At 35.7% G+C, this 20,883-nt stretch overlaps 4 protein-coding genes across 4 annotated transcripts; 3 read left to right on the forward strand and 1 right to left on the reverse strand.

Annotated features, from left to right (window-relative positions):
* Nucleotides 1-451: 451 nt before the first annotated feature.
* Nucleotides 452-1,900, forward strand: LOC141612775 (uncharacterized). Its single transcript, XM_074431529.1, has 3 exons — nucleotides 452-887; nucleotides 1,033-1,216; nucleotides 1,490-1,900. Exons 1-3 carry the CDS (start codon nucleotides 609-611, stop codon nucleotides 1,723-1,725), a joined length of 699 nt encoding a protein of 232 aa, XP_074287630.1. The 5' UTR covers nucleotides 452-608; the 3' UTR covers nucleotides 1,726-1,900.
* Nucleotides 1,901-2,129: 229 nt separating this feature from the next.
* LOC141612776 (F-box only protein 8-like) lies at nucleotides 2,130-4,770 on the reverse strand. The gene is made up of 2 exons (XM_074431530.1): nucleotides 4,653-4,770; nucleotides 2,130-3,807 (listed from the first exon to the last, which is right to left on the reverse strand). The coding sequence occupies exon 2, from the start codon at nucleotides 3,784-3,786 to the stop codon at nucleotides 2,533-2,535; it is 1,254 nt and encodes a 417-aa protein (XP_074287631.1). The 5' UTR covers nucleotides 3,787-3,807; nucleotides 4,653-4,770; the 3' UTR covers nucleotides 2,130-2,532.
* Nucleotides 4,771-9,542: 4,772 nt separating this feature from the next.
* On the forward strand, nucleotides 9,543-11,833 carry LOC141611299 (expansin-like A2). Its single transcript, XM_074429813.1, has 5 exons — nucleotides 9,543-9,813; nucleotides 10,022-10,131; nucleotides 10,678-10,862; nucleotides 11,191-11,323; nucleotides 11,411-11,833. The coding sequence occupies exons 1-5, from the start codon at nucleotides 9,696-9,698 to the stop codon at nucleotides 11,654-11,656; spliced, it is 792 nt and encodes a 263-aa protein (XP_074285914.1). The 5' UTR covers nucleotides 9,543-9,695; the 3' UTR covers nucleotides 11,657-11,833.
* A 6,108-nt stretch (nucleotides 11,834-17,941) lies between these two features.
* Nucleotides 17,942-20,419, forward strand: LOC141611298 (expansin-like A2). Its single transcript, XM_074429812.1, has 5 exons — nucleotides 17,942-18,253; nucleotides 18,393-18,502; nucleotides 18,862-19,040; nucleotides 19,714-19,855; nucleotides 19,959-20,419. Exons 1-5 carry the CDS (start codon nucleotides 18,145-18,147, stop codon nucleotides 20,205-20,207), a joined length of 789 nt encoding a protein of 262 aa, XP_074285913.1. The 5' UTR covers nucleotides 17,942-18,144; the 3' UTR covers nucleotides 20,208-20,419.
* The last annotated feature ends 464 nt before the right edge of the window (nucleotides 20,420-20,883 follow it).

Below are 20,883 nucleotides of genomic sequence, written 5' to 3' on the forward strand. Positions count from 1 at the left end.
GAGTATTATCTACTAAGTAAGAGTCGACAAGTAATTAACGAAATGATAAAATTCTCATTTTGTAAAATCTATAATTTTCGTGTTCTTTGTTTTCGAGGCATTAACATAAACTCATCAAAAATTTGAACCATTTTTTCTTTCCCGAGTGTTGTCGTTCATTTATAACATATGAGAACAATTTTCAATGCAATCTTATACAAGTAATACAAACTCATTTTTTAGAAAATAATGTTCTCTTTGGGATTGATTATATGTGCTACGTGAACAATTATTACACTAAGTGATATGACACAAATTAAGAATCCATTACACAAGGATGACAATGGAAGAAAACTGAAATTAAGCTAAGAATTGACATCCACCACCAAGATTAACTCTTAATAGTGGACATTACGTTGACGGAGCAATTACGTTGTATAAAGTGGGAGAAAATTGATTAGCATAACAAAATAAGGCTAAAGAGAGTATTATTATGGTTAGTTAACTTTGAGTATAGGCTATTATGTTTCAAAAAATAGCAAGTGGTTTGCCCTATAAAATCCACTCATTTTTCACAAAGGTACTGCACCACTTGAAGAAGCTAAGCATAAACAAAAATAAATTTAAATATGCTGAAATACGTAATTATCATATTGGCCTTAAAGCTCGCAGTGACAGGGGTGTCTGCACCACCACCACCCGTTTCTCCTCCTCCCGCTCCTGCAAAGGCGTACATTGCTTCTTTTCAATGGCCAATCACGGTTTGCTCCACCAATAATTGCACGGATAAAAAAGATCCTCTTCCCGAATCCTTTAAACTACATGGACTATGGCCGACGGCTCCTAGTTGGTATCCTTCTTTGGTGAACTGTACCGGTGGCGATAAATTCTCTGGGAATGTAGTGAAGGTAAGTCGTAGTTCTTATCTATCAACAAGTCTTTTAAATAATTTATTTTAATACCACCTGCCACATCTTCAAAGCTTTTATCCTAGCTGACGTATCAACACAATTCTGAATTTGACTCACTATCCGTCGTTCCCAAAAATGGCAGCCATTCAGGCAAGATTTGGTGAAGTACTGGCCGAGCTACTTCATGAGGGAGAATGCTTTTTGGGAATACGAGTGGAACAAGCATGGAAGGTGTTCGGGGATGCCCGTACAGGACTACTTCAAGGAAGGTGTTCGACTAACAAAACTACATTCACCGAAACTCTTAAATGGCCTTGCTAAATCAGGTTACTTTTATTTGTGCTTTTCCTTGTTCATTCATTCCTAAACTTTGATACGAGTATGTAGTACAACGTACAAATTTTGATTTAAAACTACAGTTGTGTATAAAACGGATTCAAAATATCTCACGTAGTCACATACCACACTAGTTGTGGGTATTGCTGAATGTTTGTTGGAAACATGTACTGATATAAAGCCATCTTATTTGTATCTTTTTGACTAAATATATAGAGAATGTTTTTCCTATTTTAACTTATGGAGTATATTTTTTGTTACAGCCATCCGGCCAGGATCATACAGTGCGACCCCGGATGCCATCCGCAATGCTATTAAAACCAATTTGGGAGTACGTTCTCAGTTAACTTGTGCGTTCAAAACCATCTTCTGGCTTAAGGAGATCCATCTTTGCATGGACCAAACCTTCCGCATCCAAGACTGCCCACAGGACGGCTGGATATACGAGTGTGGTGACGATCATAAGACGGGAATAACAGTAATAAAATTCCCTAACTGATCAAGTAAAGTTGAGTTATAAAGGATGATTGTCGTATCATTAATTATGGTTTGCTCATACAATTACTGTTATAAGGAGGATAACAAATAAATATGTATGAAGTTCTACGGTGAATAATAATGTATGAAATTGGGTGTTGAATGAATGGTTTTTGCTTCAACAAAACAGTTAAAAAGTCTGCCACCGAGAAAAAAAAAACGTAGCTAACCGAAAAATAAATATCTACTATTGCCAGTCTGCTACCGGAAAATCCTACCTGGTTCAAGCCTTCATATTCATGTTGCCTGTGACTTTCGTGGGCGAGAAAAAATAAAAAAGTGAAATAAAACGTATACAATTATACGAGACAATTTAAATATTTCACGCCCAACAATGTTTTCTAACTTGCTCCGACAACCAAACCATTTACTGACCCCTCTGGTGCATAGGCAAAGGGTGATTTTTTGTTGATATAAAACTAATATTCATATACAAAACTCGGCTTTAACGAATTTTACAAAATGAGTCATATAACTCTAGTCAATTAACTGCATTAAGAAGAATTACCACATTTGGGAATTGGTACTACTTATAAATTGTGATGCCTCCCATGATCTACTGCCTGAAATATGATTTAAGAATAGATACATACGAAAAGAAGACGATTCTTTATTTCCGTACCCTTGCTGTAAGCATAAGGTAAAGATAAAATGCGACATTGACCAAAAAAAACAACATGAATGCCTTCAGCAACTAGACTCTTCTTCCGCCATTCTTATTTAAAAGGAACTGTGCCTGCAAAGACAATAAGATTACCTTTACGAAGAATTATCCCGACACAGAAAACAAGCTCTCCACATACTTAAAACAGGAACAAAATGATAGTCCCAGATTGTTGAATGTGTGTGTAGAGGGATCATAGAGGCAGGCCTCATAGTCCTTGCCATAATTCCCACGCTGAACAATAACAAGCAGATCACCATAAGCTCGAAATGCCCTCACAGTTAATGACCAAGGGAATGAGTGGATAGGTTCAACTGTAACGACAAGTTCCCAAGACAACGGAACTCCATGATCATCCTCTCGAAATTTTGTCACTGCCCATATTTCAAAACTACAATTCATGTTTTGTAAGGTACGTGTAACAAAGAGCGCAAGCCCCTCCTTATACTTTCCTATTGTCTGCTGGTACTTGCAATCGCACATTACGTGTCCATTAAATATCCTCGTACGATGATTACTACGACACCCTGAACCCTTGGGAGGTTCAAATTCCTTGAAAATTTCAGTGCTGAAGTTAAAACATAAGATCGGATTTTCATCACTCCAAATATCCTTAATTGTGAGCCAATAATAAACACCGTTATTCAAGTAAGCGTCTGTGTCAGAAAAAATAACACTTAGACGACAACTTGGACCCTTCTTAATTCTCTTCCAAGAGTTGGACTTGAGCGAGTACAAATGGAATTCATAAATGGTACTTATATCATCGTTCTCACCACCATCGAAATTAATTAGTCCCAGAATTTTAAAATCGTTAGCTTGTTGATCAAATACTAAGCCATGAATATCACAGCCAAACTGTTCAGCGGCTTTATTATTAGGGATATTTGGCCAACGAGCAACGTCCTTAAATTCTCTGGTGGCTGGATTCCATAACGCCAAGCGAGTGCGACCCCATTGAAGGCCAATAACACCATTTATAATCCCCATACATCGAAGAGATAGCTTACGTAGTTCACAATCATTGCTAAACCTTGGCGGAATATCACGTTCGAAATCAGCAGTCATATCTAAAACAACATTGTCACCTCCAACTTTCGACAAAAGTTTAAACTGAACCGGCTTTGAAATTTTTGAAGGCAAATCAAGAAAGAGAGGTCCAGCGTCATTATCAGCTCCGAGCATGGCATATTGAAAATGGTAATGTTTCTTGGCAAACTCATAATCGGAAATGAGAGTGTACCAGTGTTTAGAAACACATTTCCATTGAAGCAAGTATTTTACAGGCAGCCTCACAAGTATTTCCTCCAATATATCATCAGGAAGTAAGCTGGTTGTTTCCATGGGATCCGCCCACATGGTTAATAATTTCAAGTGTGCCTAAATCCGAATCACAAAGATTACTTAAAGGATCAATTTGTAAGTAACAACGGCAAGGAGAGAAAAACTAAGACTAAGACTAACTAGTGTAATAAGCAAAACATACAGGTGCGGAACAAGTACTATCTAGTTATCTGGTTAATGAAACGGTCTCATACTCTCATATGATTTTCGATAATAGTTCAGACTTAAGAGGTTGATTTCATTGTTAGTCAGTTATTCCCATGAAGCAATCAATTATTCAGGTTCGGAAAGTTTTGCAGTTTTTTCTTTTGAAATGGAAGATCTCCTAAAGATGATCAACTTGAGACGCAAAACTTATGGCTTTCAGAACTTGTGACCAAGACCCTGTCAAAGTTGTCTCGTTCAAAATGAGGGGTAAAACTTAAGAATCTACCTGATGCTTAACATTTCACTTTAGAAATGGGGATTGGTGGGTTGGTGACCCAAAAAGAAAACAAAATGAGGGGCACTGACTCGGTGAGATTTGAATCCGTGACCTTTTAGTCACATGGCTCTAGATACCATAACAAAAAATCATCTCAACCAAGCTATCAATAGTTGGAATCCCAAAATTGATTTTATACTCTAACAAAACATACGATAAATTTTCCCTAAAAAATGATAAACAAAGCCCGATTATACTTGTTTAATTTCACAAAATCACTCCCTCCGTCCCATTTTCACGATGAATATAAAAGGTATACAAATGACGGGACATAGCGTGTATTTTAAAAAGATCCTTTGAACTCAAATAAACAAACAAATAAACACAAATTATGAATCCCAATTACAACAAACATAGAAAAATAAAAGGAATAAGTGTGACGAATCAATGATCTTGCCTGATTAACGCTGAAAATTTGGGAACGTCGAGATCGGCTGCCGCAAAGGAAGCCTGCGGCTATTCTCGATTCAAAATACTCTCTGAATAATAATGACGATATTGAACGTTGATGTATTTCGGATGAAAAATCAGTTACTGTCGTCTAAACATATTAAGGGTACACAAATTCTCATTTGTGACATGCAATATCCGTCACTTTGGAGTGACGGATACCATTTTACCTCACAAAGTACCCACTTTTTCTCTCTCTGCAACACTGTTCATGTGGTCCCCTTTCTCCACTAACCCATTTTGTTACCATTTTTACTCACAAATTATCCGCCACAAATGGTAACCCGTCACAAGGGAGACCAATTGTTAAGGGTATAGGTATGTACATGTCAAACGGATTAAACGGGCGGGTTATGGGTCGGGTAGTTTTGGGTTTGGGTAATATACGAGTCCGGTGTATTTTGGGTCGGGTATATACTAGTCAAGTTTATACGAGTTTTAGGACGGGTTCGGGTAAAAAAAAGGGTCGATCACCAACTTTTCGCAACATTTTTAAAAACTTATTTTATGATGTAATTTCTACCATTTATACGTTTTGTCTCCTCTTACTTATCTTAGTCAATTCAATCGTCATCATCCTCGCAATCACCACCATCATCGTCATCATTATTACCTTCACTAGCTCGCTAAGGCCTAAGTACGAGAGTAATGCTTAAGTAAGATGGCAACAATGACGTGGCATGCGGTTCGCAGTGATAATAAGGTGGCAGTGATGTCTGACATACAGATCTACTTTCGACGTAGTAGTTGGCCACGCGGTTCGAGGTGATGAAGAGGCAGTGTTGTTATATGATTACAAAATTATCAAATTATAATTGAACAAAAGTGTGAAAATAAAAATTATGAGATATTGTAAATCTATTTTTTATGTACTTATTTGATTACAAAATTATCTTCATGATTTTATAATAATAAAAATTAATTATTTAAGATATATTGTATTACAAATCTCAACCTTAATTGAGTTTGAAACTTCCAGAAATTCTCAGGAACTTCTAATACCTACATGATGTAGGATTTGACCTGCTTTCTTGATCATTGGAAGTTCCCATGAAATTTAATTCTTAAATAAACAACTAAACACTTTTGCCAAATTCACCCAAATTGGATGCAAGAATTTTGCCAAATTCACCCAAATTGAATGCATGAACTTAATTCTTATGAAATTGAGGGTTCGTTTGGATACAATTTTAGGAGGGAAGGGGAGGGAAGGGGAAGTGAGGGGAGGTGAAGGGAGGGGAGAGAAGGGGAGGGCTAATGGGACGTGGGTGTTTGGATAACAAAAATTATGAAGGGAAATGGAAGGGGAGGAAGGAGGGAGATGAAGAATGGATGGAGGATTGAAGGATGCTGGTGGTATAATTAGAGTCCAAATAATGTTTTCTTTCCAAATCTTGCCACCCTTGGAAAGATTATAGTTTGTTCTATAGAAGGGAAAATAAGTCCTCTCATTTCTCTCCTCTTTCATTTCCTTTCTCCCATATTTTTTATCCAAACAAAGGAAATTAAATCCCTCTCTTTCCCTCCCCTCCCCTTCTCTCCAATTCCTTCAATCCAAACGGACCCTGAAGTTCCTACGAAACTGACTCCTAACTATAGGGACAAACTTTTTTTTTTTTTAGAAACCTATAAAGGAGTTTAATTCATATCATGATCAATTGAAACAACTACATCAACCTTTTGAGGTAGAACCTCCTTCCACTCACGCCTACCAATAAAACCATGAGCACGCATACGTCTAACAAATTAAAAGCAAATTCTACGTAAACAAGCTCTGATGTTGCGCTCTTCACAATCACACCACATCATAGTGCATTACAACAACTCGTTTCAAATTAGAGCTTCTGAATGCAGTTAGTTGCATCATACTCCCTTCATTCAACTCCACTTTACATGTTTGCTTTATCATGTTTGCCAACGCGACTTTTACGCGGTAAATATTTTTAGTTACGTATTTGCAAAAATTATAAAAGTTAGATAATTTTAATGTACTCTTAAAGACGAATCAAATAAGATCCCACATGAATATATTTTAACTTATGTATCGAGAGAAAATTGAAGTTGAATGTCCGCTTGTAAATAGTGTGCAAAATAGAAACCTGCAAACAGGGGCGATTCTAGGATATGATCATAGGGGATGCAAAAGTTTAACAATGATTTCGGTGATGGAAACGAAAATTTAAACACAAAAAATTGATGAAACTAAATTTATAGAAGGAATTTATAAATTTTAGAAGGAATTTAAATACCAAAAAACAACAAAAATAATAGAAGGAAATTATGAAAATGAATGACTAAAACTAGGTATTAAATAGCATTAAAGACAGAATTTATAACTAAATGAGATAAAAATTGATGAAACTACCAAAAAACAACAAAAATTATAGAAGGAATTTATGAAAATGAATGACTAAAACTAGGTATTAAATACAGTAGCATTAAAGACACAATTTATAACTAAATGGGATAAAAGTGCAAAAATGATAGTTATAGGAATTGAACTCATGACCTAACCAATACAAACTAAGTTTTCAACCACTGCACCACCAAACATTTTATGATACTTATTGAAACTAATCTGTAAATATTTCAGAATAAAGGGGATGCAGGTGAACCCCCTGCACCCCCTCTAAAACCGCCCCTACCTGCAAAGTGGAGTTGAATGGAGGGAGTAATGCACTAACACAATTTAGTACCAAGCGTGATAGTGCTTCTTAATGCACTTGGTTGTGCTTAGTTAATTATAGTTACTTCAGGTAAGGAATGCATCGTTCCTCACTTGCTGCCTTTTTAGAATCATGAAATCTTACTTGTGAGTTGTAACCGTCTTTTTAAAAAGACTTTTCACAATCCTGTAGCCTTAAATTAATATGAATATAAATCCTTTTTTGGGTTGTGACTTGTTTATTTATACAATATAAGTGTAAAATTATCTCACAACAGATTAATACTCGTAATTGTTTTGTCCATGTATGCTCTTAAATGTTTTTTAAGGAAAATAAAAAATAAAAGACGTTAAAAAAACAAAATAATCCAACATTTTTTTTCTCAAACAAAAATACTTGCAAAAATAGAATTGAAGTATTTTGAAAGCAAAATCACGTGAGAAATTGAATGCAGGTGGGAACAGTGATAGCATGGGATACTTTATGTAGCCAGGTTGTTGAATCGCGTATTGATTGGAGGCAATGGCAATAATAGTCGATCTTCGCGGAAGTGAGTGGCAGAATTTAGAACATTAAATTAAATATATTTAATACGGCTTCAAATAATACATAAACAACTTAAATGAAACATGTGCTAATTTGGTTATAGTGGAACATACTTCTTCACTAGCATCATGGCTGTTTCCTCTTAATGAGTTTCGACCAAACAGTTATATTTGTCCTAAGTATAAACAGATTTAATATAATGCTATATAGGTGGATAAAAGAAGGGTTTGTCATTCCCCGGTTTATGTTTTTTTGTCTCATCCATCTATTTGATTTGTTTTATATTGTTCATGATGGATATCCCGACCATAAACAATAATTTTGTGAAGTTATAAACCATTGGTAATATTGTTGGTTTTTAATGTTATTTACTAAAATATTTATCACTTCAATAAGAGAGGTGCGCGGTTCGATTCCTAACAATTACATCCGTGTGTTTTTAAATGTAATGGTACTTGGGCTTTGAACCTAGCCACCTAGGCCTTACAGGCATAAAGGGAAGACAAGCAAAATTTATCCTGGAGGATAAGCAAGTTTTTTTTGGTGCCGCTAAATCTATTTCACCGTAATTCTGTGTTCGTTCATAAAAATTTTGTGTTGGGGAATTTTTTTTTTCTCGAAACCTATAAATGTTTTCCTAATGTAGATTCATGTTTTACAATATTTCAATGTAAATAACTTAATACTTATATACAATTAAATACGTAAAATACTTTGATTTTAAATTTTAAGTTGATTTCCAAATAAAACAGAAGAAAGGCTATTTTACTGAAATCCTAGGAGAAGATTGTTGCAAGAGCACAAGTCCGCATTGTGTACGGTAGTACTGGCGCAACAATTTGTCTGATTATTACTGGAAAAAACAAGTACATTTCGTAGAAAGTTAAATGATAAGTTTGTCTCGGTAAGTTATCGCATACTCCGTATCTTTTTGCTGGTGACGGGTGACCGACTTTCCCTTCCACTTGTTCTTTCACTTGCTCTTTGTGAAAGGTCATAAATTTGTGTGACAGAATAGTGTCATCACAAATGAAAATTTGGGAAGTTATCAAGTAATCATTTTTCCCATATTCATTTATTTATTGTTTGTAACTCTTTTGTTACTCCGTATTACACTTGGCTTAAAGTGATTATTGCATTTGACATGTATTTTCAAAATGATTGTACAACAATCTATTTTATCATATATATTTCATCTTAAATTGTAACAATTTTTACTAATAAACCATTTTATATTACAATTATTCATATTACTATTTTTTATACCATTTTCACTCTAAAAAAATGAAAATTGTACATAAAAAAACATATTTCCCGCATTTTCAGTAGTGTTTGCCCGTAACCTCATTAAAGAAAGATCATCACTTTCAAGAAACCCATAAAATAATCACAAATTCTCATTTAAAACCTACAATATCCGATTTAAGTTAAAACGGGTCAAGTATTATATACATAAGGCTAAAACAAAATGCATGGAGATTAGCAAAAAAAATTATCCCCTATACAAATAGAATATTATTTAATTCAACTATTTTATTCTTAAAAGAAACATATCCGTCTCATACAAGATCTATTGTAAAATAATTCACAATTTATTCCCAAGTTTGTCTCCCATGTGCTAATATGAACTCACTCACTCAATCACTCATTCACTCATTCACTCATTCACTCATTCACTCACTAACTTGCTCAATTCCCTAGAGACTTTCCTCTATAAATAGCAACTCTTACCATATTTATTCATCATCTCAACAAATTACATTAATTCAGCAGAAAAAATGGCTCTTTTTATTTCTTTCATCTTTCTTCTCTTCTCAGCTTATGCAACAGCTCAACTGTGTGAACAATGTGACACCTCTAAAGCTGCTTTCTTTACTACCGATTCCGGTCTTTCCTGTAAGCATTTCTTTCGGAACAATGTTACTGATCTTCTCTTTACTACCATTTTGAAATCTTGTTCATTTGACCCGTTTTAATCTTAAAAACGTTAAGCCGGCCCATATCATTTGTAGTTAGAATTAGCTCAAATTAACAACTACCCAGATGATATTTTGTGAAAATATTAAATGGGTAATTTCTAATTTGTTGATTAAATTAAATGTAGCTGGAGCATGTGGGTATGGTGCTTTGGCCTTGAAGATGTATGGTGGCCATGCTGCTGCTGCTCGTCTTAATATATACGAGGATGGTCAAGGTTGCGGTGCTTGCTATAAGGTACCCTAAATTATTTAGAGATCTCAATGTTGTTAACCCGACTTTATTTCCGATACTCGACACTCGGACATGGTATAGACTATAGACCCATTAACTAGTAAGTGTCAAATGAGGTAAAATATAGGGGGAAGGGTATTATAACCCGTGACATGTTGTCAGGTTACCTCAATCTTAACCACTGGGCTAAGAATAACTAGTAAGTGTCAAATGAGGTACAATATAGGGGGAAGGGGATTAGAACCCGTGACATATTGTCAGGTTACCTCAATCTTAATCACTGGGCTAAGAATAACTAGTAAGTTTCAAATGAGATACAATATAGGGGGAAGGGGATTAGAAACCCGTGACATATTGTCAGGTTATCTCAGTTTTAACCACTAGGCTAAGACCTCTTCGGTTGGAAACTGAATCGACCAATTGTACTTTAGATTAACTAGTAGGTGTATTAAGATTAGTATCTCAGTTTGGATATTGCCTTTCAATTTTATGATTGAATGATGTCAAAAGTTGGAAACTGAATTGGGATTACTTTGATGTTATGCACAGATAAGATGTGAGAACATAGCTGTGTGCAGTAAAACCGGGACAAACATAGTGGTGACCGATATCCACAAAGCACCGACTAACGAAACAGACTTTGTGTTGAGCAACAGAGCTTTCAGGGCCATGGCTTTGCCTGGCAAGGACAAACAACTCTTAGGCCTTGGAATTGTGGATGTTGAATATAAGAGGCAAGTAACTATTTGAAATTTCGATTTGCTGTTTTTCGTCCTAATTCATGGTAATTGGTAAGCCATAGACTTATATATAGAGTGCTGAGACGGTCTTATAAATGTTGATTGAGACTAGATCATGTCTCACACGTCTCAATGACTTTATCAGCTAAGCTTTTTCTCACGTCTTAATAAATACACAAGAATACCGTCTCATATTGAACATACTTGTCTAACACATTTTTCCGGTCTACTGAATATTTAACCTTAATCAATGTTCACATCTCAATGACTTTACCAGTTAAGCTTTTACTCACGTCATAATCCATGGTTGGTTATGCGCCAGGGTACCGTGCGTTTACAAAGGCCAAAACCTAGCCATCCAGGTAGAAGCTTACAGCAAACCCCCGAATTACCTGGCAATCAAGATTCTCTACCAAGGTGGCCAAACACGAATCTTAGGAGCTGAAGTAATAGCGGTAAGCATTAAAACATTTCAATGTACTCAACTTGTTTATGTGATTTGAATCTATGATTTAATTCTCCTACATTTTTGTGATCAACAGGCTAATACTTCGACATGGGTTTCAATGAGCCATAACTACGGTGCAGTATATGATACAAGCAAAGCACCGACAGGATCATTGCAGTTCAGATTTATAATTGCATCAGGGTTTGATGCACAATACTTCTATACTAATGAACAAATTCTTCCTGCTAAATGGATGCCTGGAGCTGTGTACAACTCTAATGTTCAGATTAGCAATATTGCTATTGAGAAATGCAAAGCTTGCAAGGGATTCAAGCAGTGAATTCCGTGGATTACCGTTTGCTTTTAGGAACTCCGATCCTATACTATGTAAGGTACTCGATAAGCAGGCAAAATGCGCAATGTGGGAGTTTGTTTCCTGTATTGCTTGTAATTTCAGTATCAAAATTTGGAGGCAAAGTACTGCTATTTCTGCAATAAAGAAAATTTAAACCTTTTAGAGCATTTTTTTTATAAGGTAAGAAAATTAGGTTTATCCTCTGGAATAGGCCTTGTAGGGCAGTTGATTATATTCATTTTAATATCAAATTTTAGTTGCACATGTCAACTAACTTAATACGGTCTAATCCCGTAAACATCAAAATCGTCCTTATGACTCTCTTTACAACAACCAAAAAAAATAGCTCTTTTAATTATTTTGCTGATGTCGACTAACTTAATACGGTCTAATCTCGCAAGTGTTGATAGCTCTGAATTCCGATATGGATTATCTGATTTATATTAAAACAAAGAGTTACTTTGGGCTAATTTCGTTAATAGGCCATAAATGGGCTTGTGTACAGAACCTAAGAAGATGGGGTCTCAGTTATACAAGAACAGAGCTTCTTTTGTTTATTCAAGAGGTTAAAATCTTGGAAACGATAATACAACAGGTGAAAATAGAGCCTTTAAAATAGCACAAATTCTTGTTTGTGACGGCACATATCCGTCACTCTTGAGTGACGGATACCATTTTACCTCACAAAGTACCCACTTTTTTTCTCTCTGCAACACTATTCATGTGGTCCCCTTTCTCCACTAACCCATTTTGTTACCATTTTATCTCACAAAATATCCGGCACAAATGGTAACCTGTCATATGGGAGACCAATTGTTAAAATAGTTGGATGTCGAGATGGAAGTGGACACGTGTTAATAGATTGGCACGGCCCAACATGGGTTTAGCATTACCCAATACGATACGACCTGCCATCGGCTGCGTGCCACTCCAAAGCTGTTGTTTTAATAAAAAAAAACTGTGCCTAAGCCCAGCACGGACAGCCCACCTATGCCCAGCCCACTAATAGCACACAGGATGGTGCGGTAGGCTGGCCCACTGGCACAACCCATTAACTAATACGAGTAAAAAATAATAGGTCTTGCTTAAGACGACTATCCATTTTGATCTATAAAACAGATCCAAATACTATCATATGTCATAATGGTGATAAAACTTATAGCGTTTCCTAGGCAACTTATCATGTTATTTGGTATTTATTTGACCCGTTTTAATGAAGAACTTGTGATAAAAAAAACCATTTATGGTTAGGACGCCCCAAAACCAAAAAAAACAAGCATTTGTGGGCTAAAAAGCGAGCAGACACAACATGGGAAAAGCCATCAATCTCAAAAATGAGGTATGGTATATATACGCCACCGACGAGTGTACGTCCTGAGCCAGTTATTTTCTCAGGCACGACGGGCAGTATAGAGGGAAGTGGGCACAAGGGTTGTTGGTTCGACACGCCTAACACTGTCCATGACCCATTTTAACACGACAGGGAATTGACAGTTATTGTGAAACTTTTGTTTTAACCCAAAGTCCCCATTTGCAATAGCACTTCTACCTTAAAGTTGTAACACCCCCATATATCAAGGAGCCTTAACAAGACCTTTCCTAGCATATAAGGGCGTTACCATCTCGGTTGCCCGATGACACAACAGAAACAAACAACAAAACAAACCACACAAGGTCAGTAACTGAAGTAATTACATACAAAACAGATACAACACAAGCACAACAACACACACACACACCATATCTCCTCCAACCAATCAACGTCACCGACTATCCACTGGACCAGCCCTGCCAGTGGGGGACCGCAGCCGTTCCCATCTAAGCCCCGCTCATCAAACTGAGCGATAAACCCATATCCATTAATGTGCACATCCCATCCCGTGGCGGCTTCCACGGAGGGCGAACTACGGGCGTGAAGCCACTCCCGCAAGTGACTCCACTCAGCCGAGGACGCACCTCGAGAACCAGAGACAGACAATCATAATCAGCTGTACCACAACAACGATAACCAAAACAACACAACACCAACCAATTACCACAATCAATCAGCCACACCGACACTACATCAACCAAACCACATCAAAAGACACTCTAGACAACCAACAGTACTGAGTACGCGAACCTACCTTTAGCCAACAGTAGCGATTCCGCGCCCGATCACACGATATAAATCAACCAAGCAAGACACCTATACACACAGTACAATCATCTATCACTATCACTACAACCCTAACTGAAAACAACGATGGCGATGATGATGACGATAACATACCTATACATAGCAATCCGGCGTCAAGACCGCTACCCGACTCAAGCAACCCATCCCCATGGTGCAAGCATCTTCAAGGACCTCAAAGGAAGGGATTATGGTGAAGGGAAAGAGAAGAGGCGACATCTAGGGTTAGGCAAAGGGTGCGAAAATGATTTGAGGTTTCACGATTATCGATTTATAATTCCCCGCTGCAAACCCGTTACTCGATCGAGTGACCCCTACTCGATCGAGCTCCCAAGCTACTCGATCGAGTAGCCTCGGCTAGATCGAGTAACACACAAGCCAAAGCTCCCATCATCACCAGTCACCACTCGTAAGGTTTCCGAAGGTCAAGATAGGTGTTTAAGGTCGGTCAACGTCGGTCAATGGGTCCTTAAAAGGACGGGTATTACAAAAGTAATTTTGTGAAATGACGACTATAACATGGGCAGGGTTCGGAAAATGTAATCTTACATAGACACCAATTCGACAATTATCAAGTTTGGTGACAATTTACTTTTTTTTTTAGCATTGTTTCAAAAAAGAAAAATTGAATAAAGTGCACTTACCTACTTATGGAATACTATATCCTTTGTTAACTTTATTTTATTATATTGACAAAAGTTTAAATATGGATAAACAAATAAACTACCTATCAAAGGAACCACATATTATCTATATTTTTTTCCTTAAAATCATGAACTTTTTAATCCTTTATCAAAAAAGAATTATTCTCTGTATTGCTCCAAAGAGATATTGATAAGGTTTAAAACTAGAAAGTAAGGGTTTATGATGAAATTAGTTGATGATATTTGGTATTAAAATTTGGATTATATGCTTTTGGTTCAAGGTTTAAGAGTGAACTAGCAAGCACTTATGAGTTCCTCTCTTTCCTATCATTTGCCGCCTCACCAAACTTATCTAAACAATTGTTATATTCAGTGCATCTCAATGTTAGCCGCAACTACTCACCAGCTACAAGCTTTATAACCGCATTCCTAATCTGTTTAATTACAAATTTAAATTACGTTTTACGTAATCTAACTTAGTTGGTCGAGTTATAAAGGATGGTATTAAATTACTAATAGCCTGAATTCGAATCATGTCAGCAAATATTTGTTCTGGTAACTCCCTTCGCACCAAAAGAGAAAGCTATATTAGTTTGTTCACAATTTAATTTGTTTAATTTCATCTCTATTCATAAATGACCTTGTTTGTAGTCAGGGTTATATAAAGGCTATAATATTAGGCTCTATTTGATAAACTAAACTGAAAAGGTAGCTGAAAAGTTAACTGAAACTGTAAAGGTAACTGATAAGGTAGCTGAAAATTAGGAACTGATAAGGTAACCGATTATATAAAAAAGTGTTTGACAAATTAACTAAAAAGCTATCTGATTTTGATGAAATGACGTAAAAGGATATGATAATTATTTAATAGTATAAATTTAAGGGGTAAAAACGGAAAATTAAATCAAATCAGGTACCCGAAATCTCAAATGCTACTCTATGTAGCATTTCATTTCCTGTAGCTTATTTGGTTAAATAAGCTACTTGTCAAACGCTTACAAAAAAAATAAGTTACCTGAAAATTTGATCAAATAAACTACTTTGACCAAATCAGGTACCTGAAATGTCTTATCAAACGGAGCGTTATACTTCCTAAAAGATCTTTGGATCCAAAAACCAAAAAGATCTTGACAAGGCTTCGTGAGGTCATGCTAAAAACAATTAAGGTAGAAAACAAAAACAAAATTGTGATGGAATTAGTTGGGGAATAATGGAGTAAATAAGATTATCAAAATCCATCCCTAAAAAAGACAAAGCGTCTTGCTTGTGACGAGCTAATTCCGTCACAAGCTGAAGACCTCTCACAAAAAGGGAGATGGATAAGGTGGGGCACCCCCATGTGTTTCCCCACTCACCTCTTATGGGTATTTTGTGAGAGGAAACGGTATCCATCACAAATTTGTGACGGATATCGCCTTCTTCAATGAGATTTTGTGAAAAAAAATAATAACAAACGATCTAGGGACCATCGTACGATATCATGTTTCTCTAAAACATTTGTGAAAACCGTTCCCGTATGTCCATATCCAACTCATAATCCGACTAGCCATAAAGAAATTACTCCCTCCAATTCACAATAAACCTCCCTATTTCCTTTTTCAATTATTCATAATAACTTCCCTATTTCCTTTTTTGGTAAGTATTTGTGTGGTCCAAATTTAATTGTATGGTGGGGTATTGTATTTGTGTGGTCTAAATTTAATTATATAGTGGGATAGTGTGTTACCTTAATTTTTGTGCCAAAATAAAATGGGAGGTTTATTGTGAATTGAAGGGAGTAGAATATTTCTATTTATACTCCCTTCCATCCAAACTAAAGGTAACACTTACCTTATTCGGACCATCCAAACCAAACTACCCATTCCTTATTTGGTAAAAAACATGACTAAAGACCCCTCATACACCCTTATTATTTACAGAAAATGTCATCATATTTGTGGCCCTCCTTTAATTAAGCTACAATTGATCCTACTTTAATTCCAATATTACCTTTACTTTTTCTCTATTTTCTTAAAACTTGTGCTCCCTCCCATGTTACCTTTGATTTGGATGGGGAGGGAGTACAAATTTCTATTTAAGGCAGCACATGTTCTAAACATAAATTCGATTAAATAGGATAAAGAATACGGAGTACTTCCTCCATTCAACTCCACTCTACCTATTTCTCTTTTATACACTATTCATAATTGTATATTCAATTTCGATTTTCTCTCGATACGTAAGTGAAAATATGTTCATGTGGGATCTTATTTGATTCGTCTTTACGGCTACATTAAAAATATCTAATTTTTATAATTTTTGCAAATACGTAACTAATGATATTTAGCGCGTAAAACACGCGTTGGCAAACGTGAAAAAAGAAAGTGATAGAGTTGAGTTGAATGGAGGAAGTATTATTCAATTAATTCGTTTTAATCTTAAAACGACCAATGCGGATTTACCAATTGTCAATTTATATAGTTGTCACTTTGTGTTAAATCAACCGTTCACTTGTCAAGTAGATGTGAACCTAAAATCCCACATCACTTTTGTTGACGCCAACACAGCAACAGCCAACAGGCTATAATGCTATATCCCACAAGTCGGCCATCATAGTCTCCTATCTTTTCTCCCTTCTATCTTTTCCGCGTTTTCTCTAGTACTCTACTCATTTACTCTTACGTAAGTTTATTCTTGTAATCTTATCCAACTTGAGTCTTTTTTAAGACGAAAATATCTATCGATTAAAATGAGTTAAATAACATTTCAGGGAAATTGACAGGATGGACTTCTTGCTAAGCTATAGACGTTAGGACAGAGCAAGGATTGGATATTCGATCTAAAGTGTTACGAAGTATTTCGGATCGGATATTTATATTAGAAATTTCTAAAATCAGATATCCATATCCAAACCAAATGTTTCAGATATCCAAAATAATTCGGACCGGATGCAGATATCCGTATTTTGAGATTTATTTTAAAATTAAGTTTGAACAACGATCATATTCATTGTCTTACATGATTGATTTTTTTTAGTATTCTTACTCAGTGTTCTCGACATAAAATTGAAGTATCACCTACATATTTCTCTAATATTTTCAACTTTAACTAAGCCATTGTATCAAATATAATCGTATTTTCTCAAAATTATACTAGAAAACTACACTGTTGGATCGGATCAAATATCCAAATATTTTAATTTTAATATTCATATCCAAACCAAAACCAAAGATTTCGGATCGGATATCCGATCCAAACTTAACTTTGGAATCGGAAATTGGTTTGGTTTGGATAATTAGATTTTTTGCTCAGCCCTAAATTAGGTATTAGGTTTTCGTCATATTCATTCATTTTAACCCGTTTCAAATTAAAAAAGAATATACCCGTCTTAAATTAAATAAATACACAGTCAAGGACTATAGTCAATCTTATCTGTCCCCCAAAACAATACGAATATAATACTTCCAGTTTAACCCAATCATATTTACTCAACCGTGTTTCTACTGTACTCCGTATATGTTAGTGTGTTACAGTCTACACTCTACTGGGCACTTCCTCCCTATAAATACCAAACATCACCATCTTCATTTTCATAACACACATCATATTCATACATATCTTGAAATACAAAATCAACTCCTAAAATCTTAATCAAACTCATTTTAATAAAAATAATGTCTATTATAATCTACTTGTTCTTCACTCTCTTCTCCATAGCAACAGCTTGTGAAGAGTGTGTGCTATCAAAAGCAGCTATCTACACCAAAGCTTCATCTCTTTCTTGTAAGTCTATTTATTAATTAATTAATTTGATTCAGACCCATTTAATTTTTTGTTCATATAACATCAAATTAAGATCGACCCAGATAATATTTTGGCATTTAATTAAGTGGGTAATCTTTAATTTTTGAATTTGATGTAGCTGGAGCTTGTGGGTATGGTTCCTTAGCTTTGAAGTTTAATGGTGGACACGTGGCAGCTGGTGTTCCTTCACTTTTCAAAGATGGTGCTGGTTGTGGTGCTTGCTATCAGGTTTGAATATGTTATCCATTCTCTTAATTTTCCGATCATTTCTTTACGTTTTTCTTATTGGGCTGTCTCGCAATCACGGCGGAGTTGCCCCTAGTAGCAAAGGGTAGCACTCGCTATCCCAAGTCCCATAAAATAGTTAAAATTAGCGATTTTGTATTAAACAACGAGAAGAAAGTTTGATAACCCGAAATTTCATTTTTGGCTCTGCCCCTACAGAGTCAAAGTCAACCAAATATATAAACAAATGATTGGGACAGTGTGAATATTTAGTTTAATTCATAGAGAACATGGTTTTTTTTTTTTTAATTTATTTAAATTGGGGGTAAGAATCAATTCTGAATTTTGAATTTGTTGGACAGATAAGATGCAAGAACAGTGAAATGTGCAATAAAGCAGGGGTTAAGGTGGTGTTGACTGACATTAACAAAAGTAATAAAACAGACTTTGTGCTAAGCAGTAGAGCTTTCAGAGCCATGGCCTTACCTGGTAAGGACCTTCAAGTTCTGAAGCTTGGAGCTTTAGACGTCGAATATAAAAGGTATGATTGTTATTCATTCATTATTTCAATCAAGTACTATTTAATATGCTCATAACCTTGGTTCAATTCTGTTAGTATCAAAATCGCTCTTGTGGCCTCCCTTTACACTAAAAAAAAACATATTGATCATAATACCGTTAAAAAGCTATATACAATGTTAATGTTGGTAATATGAACATAGTGTCATGGACACCTCTATATTAACCCGATTAAAGAATCAGACAAAATCCTATTTTTTACACGTTCCGTTAAAATGTTTACCAAATTTCAAATATTTTGTCGAAATCGAGATATAATGATTTAGTGGCCCCTTCTGATAATGAATCAAAGGTGTCCTTGTGTTGTGTCTCTCCGCTCTCCCCTCATAATGATCCTAATTAAAAACATGGAGCTACATAGCATTAAATGGTACGCCTTCGCTTGTCCGACATTTAGCGCACATTTTATAACTGGCAATTAATCAAAATTCGACATATCCGCATATGTACCAGTAGCGTAACACTAGTACAAATCTAGACACCCATACTATATCTGATATCATTGTTTTCAACTATCTTGAGTATGACAAAATAATACAGCTAATTCCGCAACTTGACCTTCTTGCATACGGAGTATTAGCTAGTACAACTGGTTGATGTTTACTAATCGGAATGTTACATTGTATGTGCACCAGGGTACCTTGTGATTATAAACGTCGAAACATGGCCATTCGTGTTGACCAAACCGAAGTGTCTACCAGAAATCCCGGTTATCTGGCTATCCAAATTCTCTACCAAGGTGGCCAAACTGAAATCGTAGCTATTGATGTTGCTAAGGTAAATTACAGCTTCTCAACGTCCTGCATACGCATATATTTGCCAGTTTACGGAATGACAGTCTCTTTAAGTTTGAAACTAACTTGTTAAGTCAATTGTCTAGGTTGGTTCATCACGCTGGACATTCATGACGCGCAAGTACGGCTCAATATGGGAAACAAACAGGGTTCCTGGTAGCGGACCATTGCAGTTCAGGTTCGTCATAACTTCAGGCTTTGATGGAAAAACGATATGGGCCAAAAATGTTCTACCAGCGAACTGGAAGCTCGGTGGTATATACGACTCCAAAGTCCAAATCGACGACATTGCGTTGGAAGGTTGCACACCTTGTGCTGATAGCCACTGGAATTAGTCACTAGTTTACCTGTAGTACTGTGTTTCTTTCCCCTTGTATAGAAAATTTTAGCTCTAAATTATTTTAGCTCGAAATTTTTTCTATAAGTTAAATAATTTTGTTTTGTTATTTGATTATTTTTTTTTATATTACAAGTTTATAAACAGCTTTGTAATTCCTTTTGGTTCATTTTCAGATTTCATAGTATTCTTTTATTTTCACCATTTTAATCGGATGTGAGAGCTTTCTTAAATTAATACCGTCTTAAATAACAAACTGTCAAATTATTTACGGAGTTGACTATTGAGAACATGATTAGAGAATCATGCTGATCAAAATTCCTAAGATCTCATGTTTATTGTCTTGATTTCTTATTGATCTCGGCTTTGACTTCTGACTCTTGACCGAGACTTGGCCGACTACATGAGAAAGGCTACTATATACAAGTATAGTTTATTAAAATCAGATGTAAACATTCCACGTTTTCTTATCTTATTTTCCTTCTAAAATGTTTACTCGATATTATACAAAATTCCTCCATTCTCATCATTTGTGTTAGAGTCAAAATTTACAATTTTTATTAAGAGACACGTGGCACAATCCGGTTGGGTGAAGACAAGAGGTGGGGATAAATGACGTGGCAAAAGCAAGACCACAGGATTAGAAAAGAGAAAACACACATGCATATGGTCAA

Source organism: Silene latifolia, chromosome 11 (genome assembly GCF_048544455.1).
Source record: "Silene latifolia isolate original U9 population chromosome 11, ASM4854445v1, whole genome shotgun sequence".
Taxonomy (NCBI): domain Eukaryota; kingdom Viridiplantae; phylum Streptophyta; class Magnoliopsida; order Caryophyllales; family Caryophyllaceae; genus Silene; species Silene latifolia.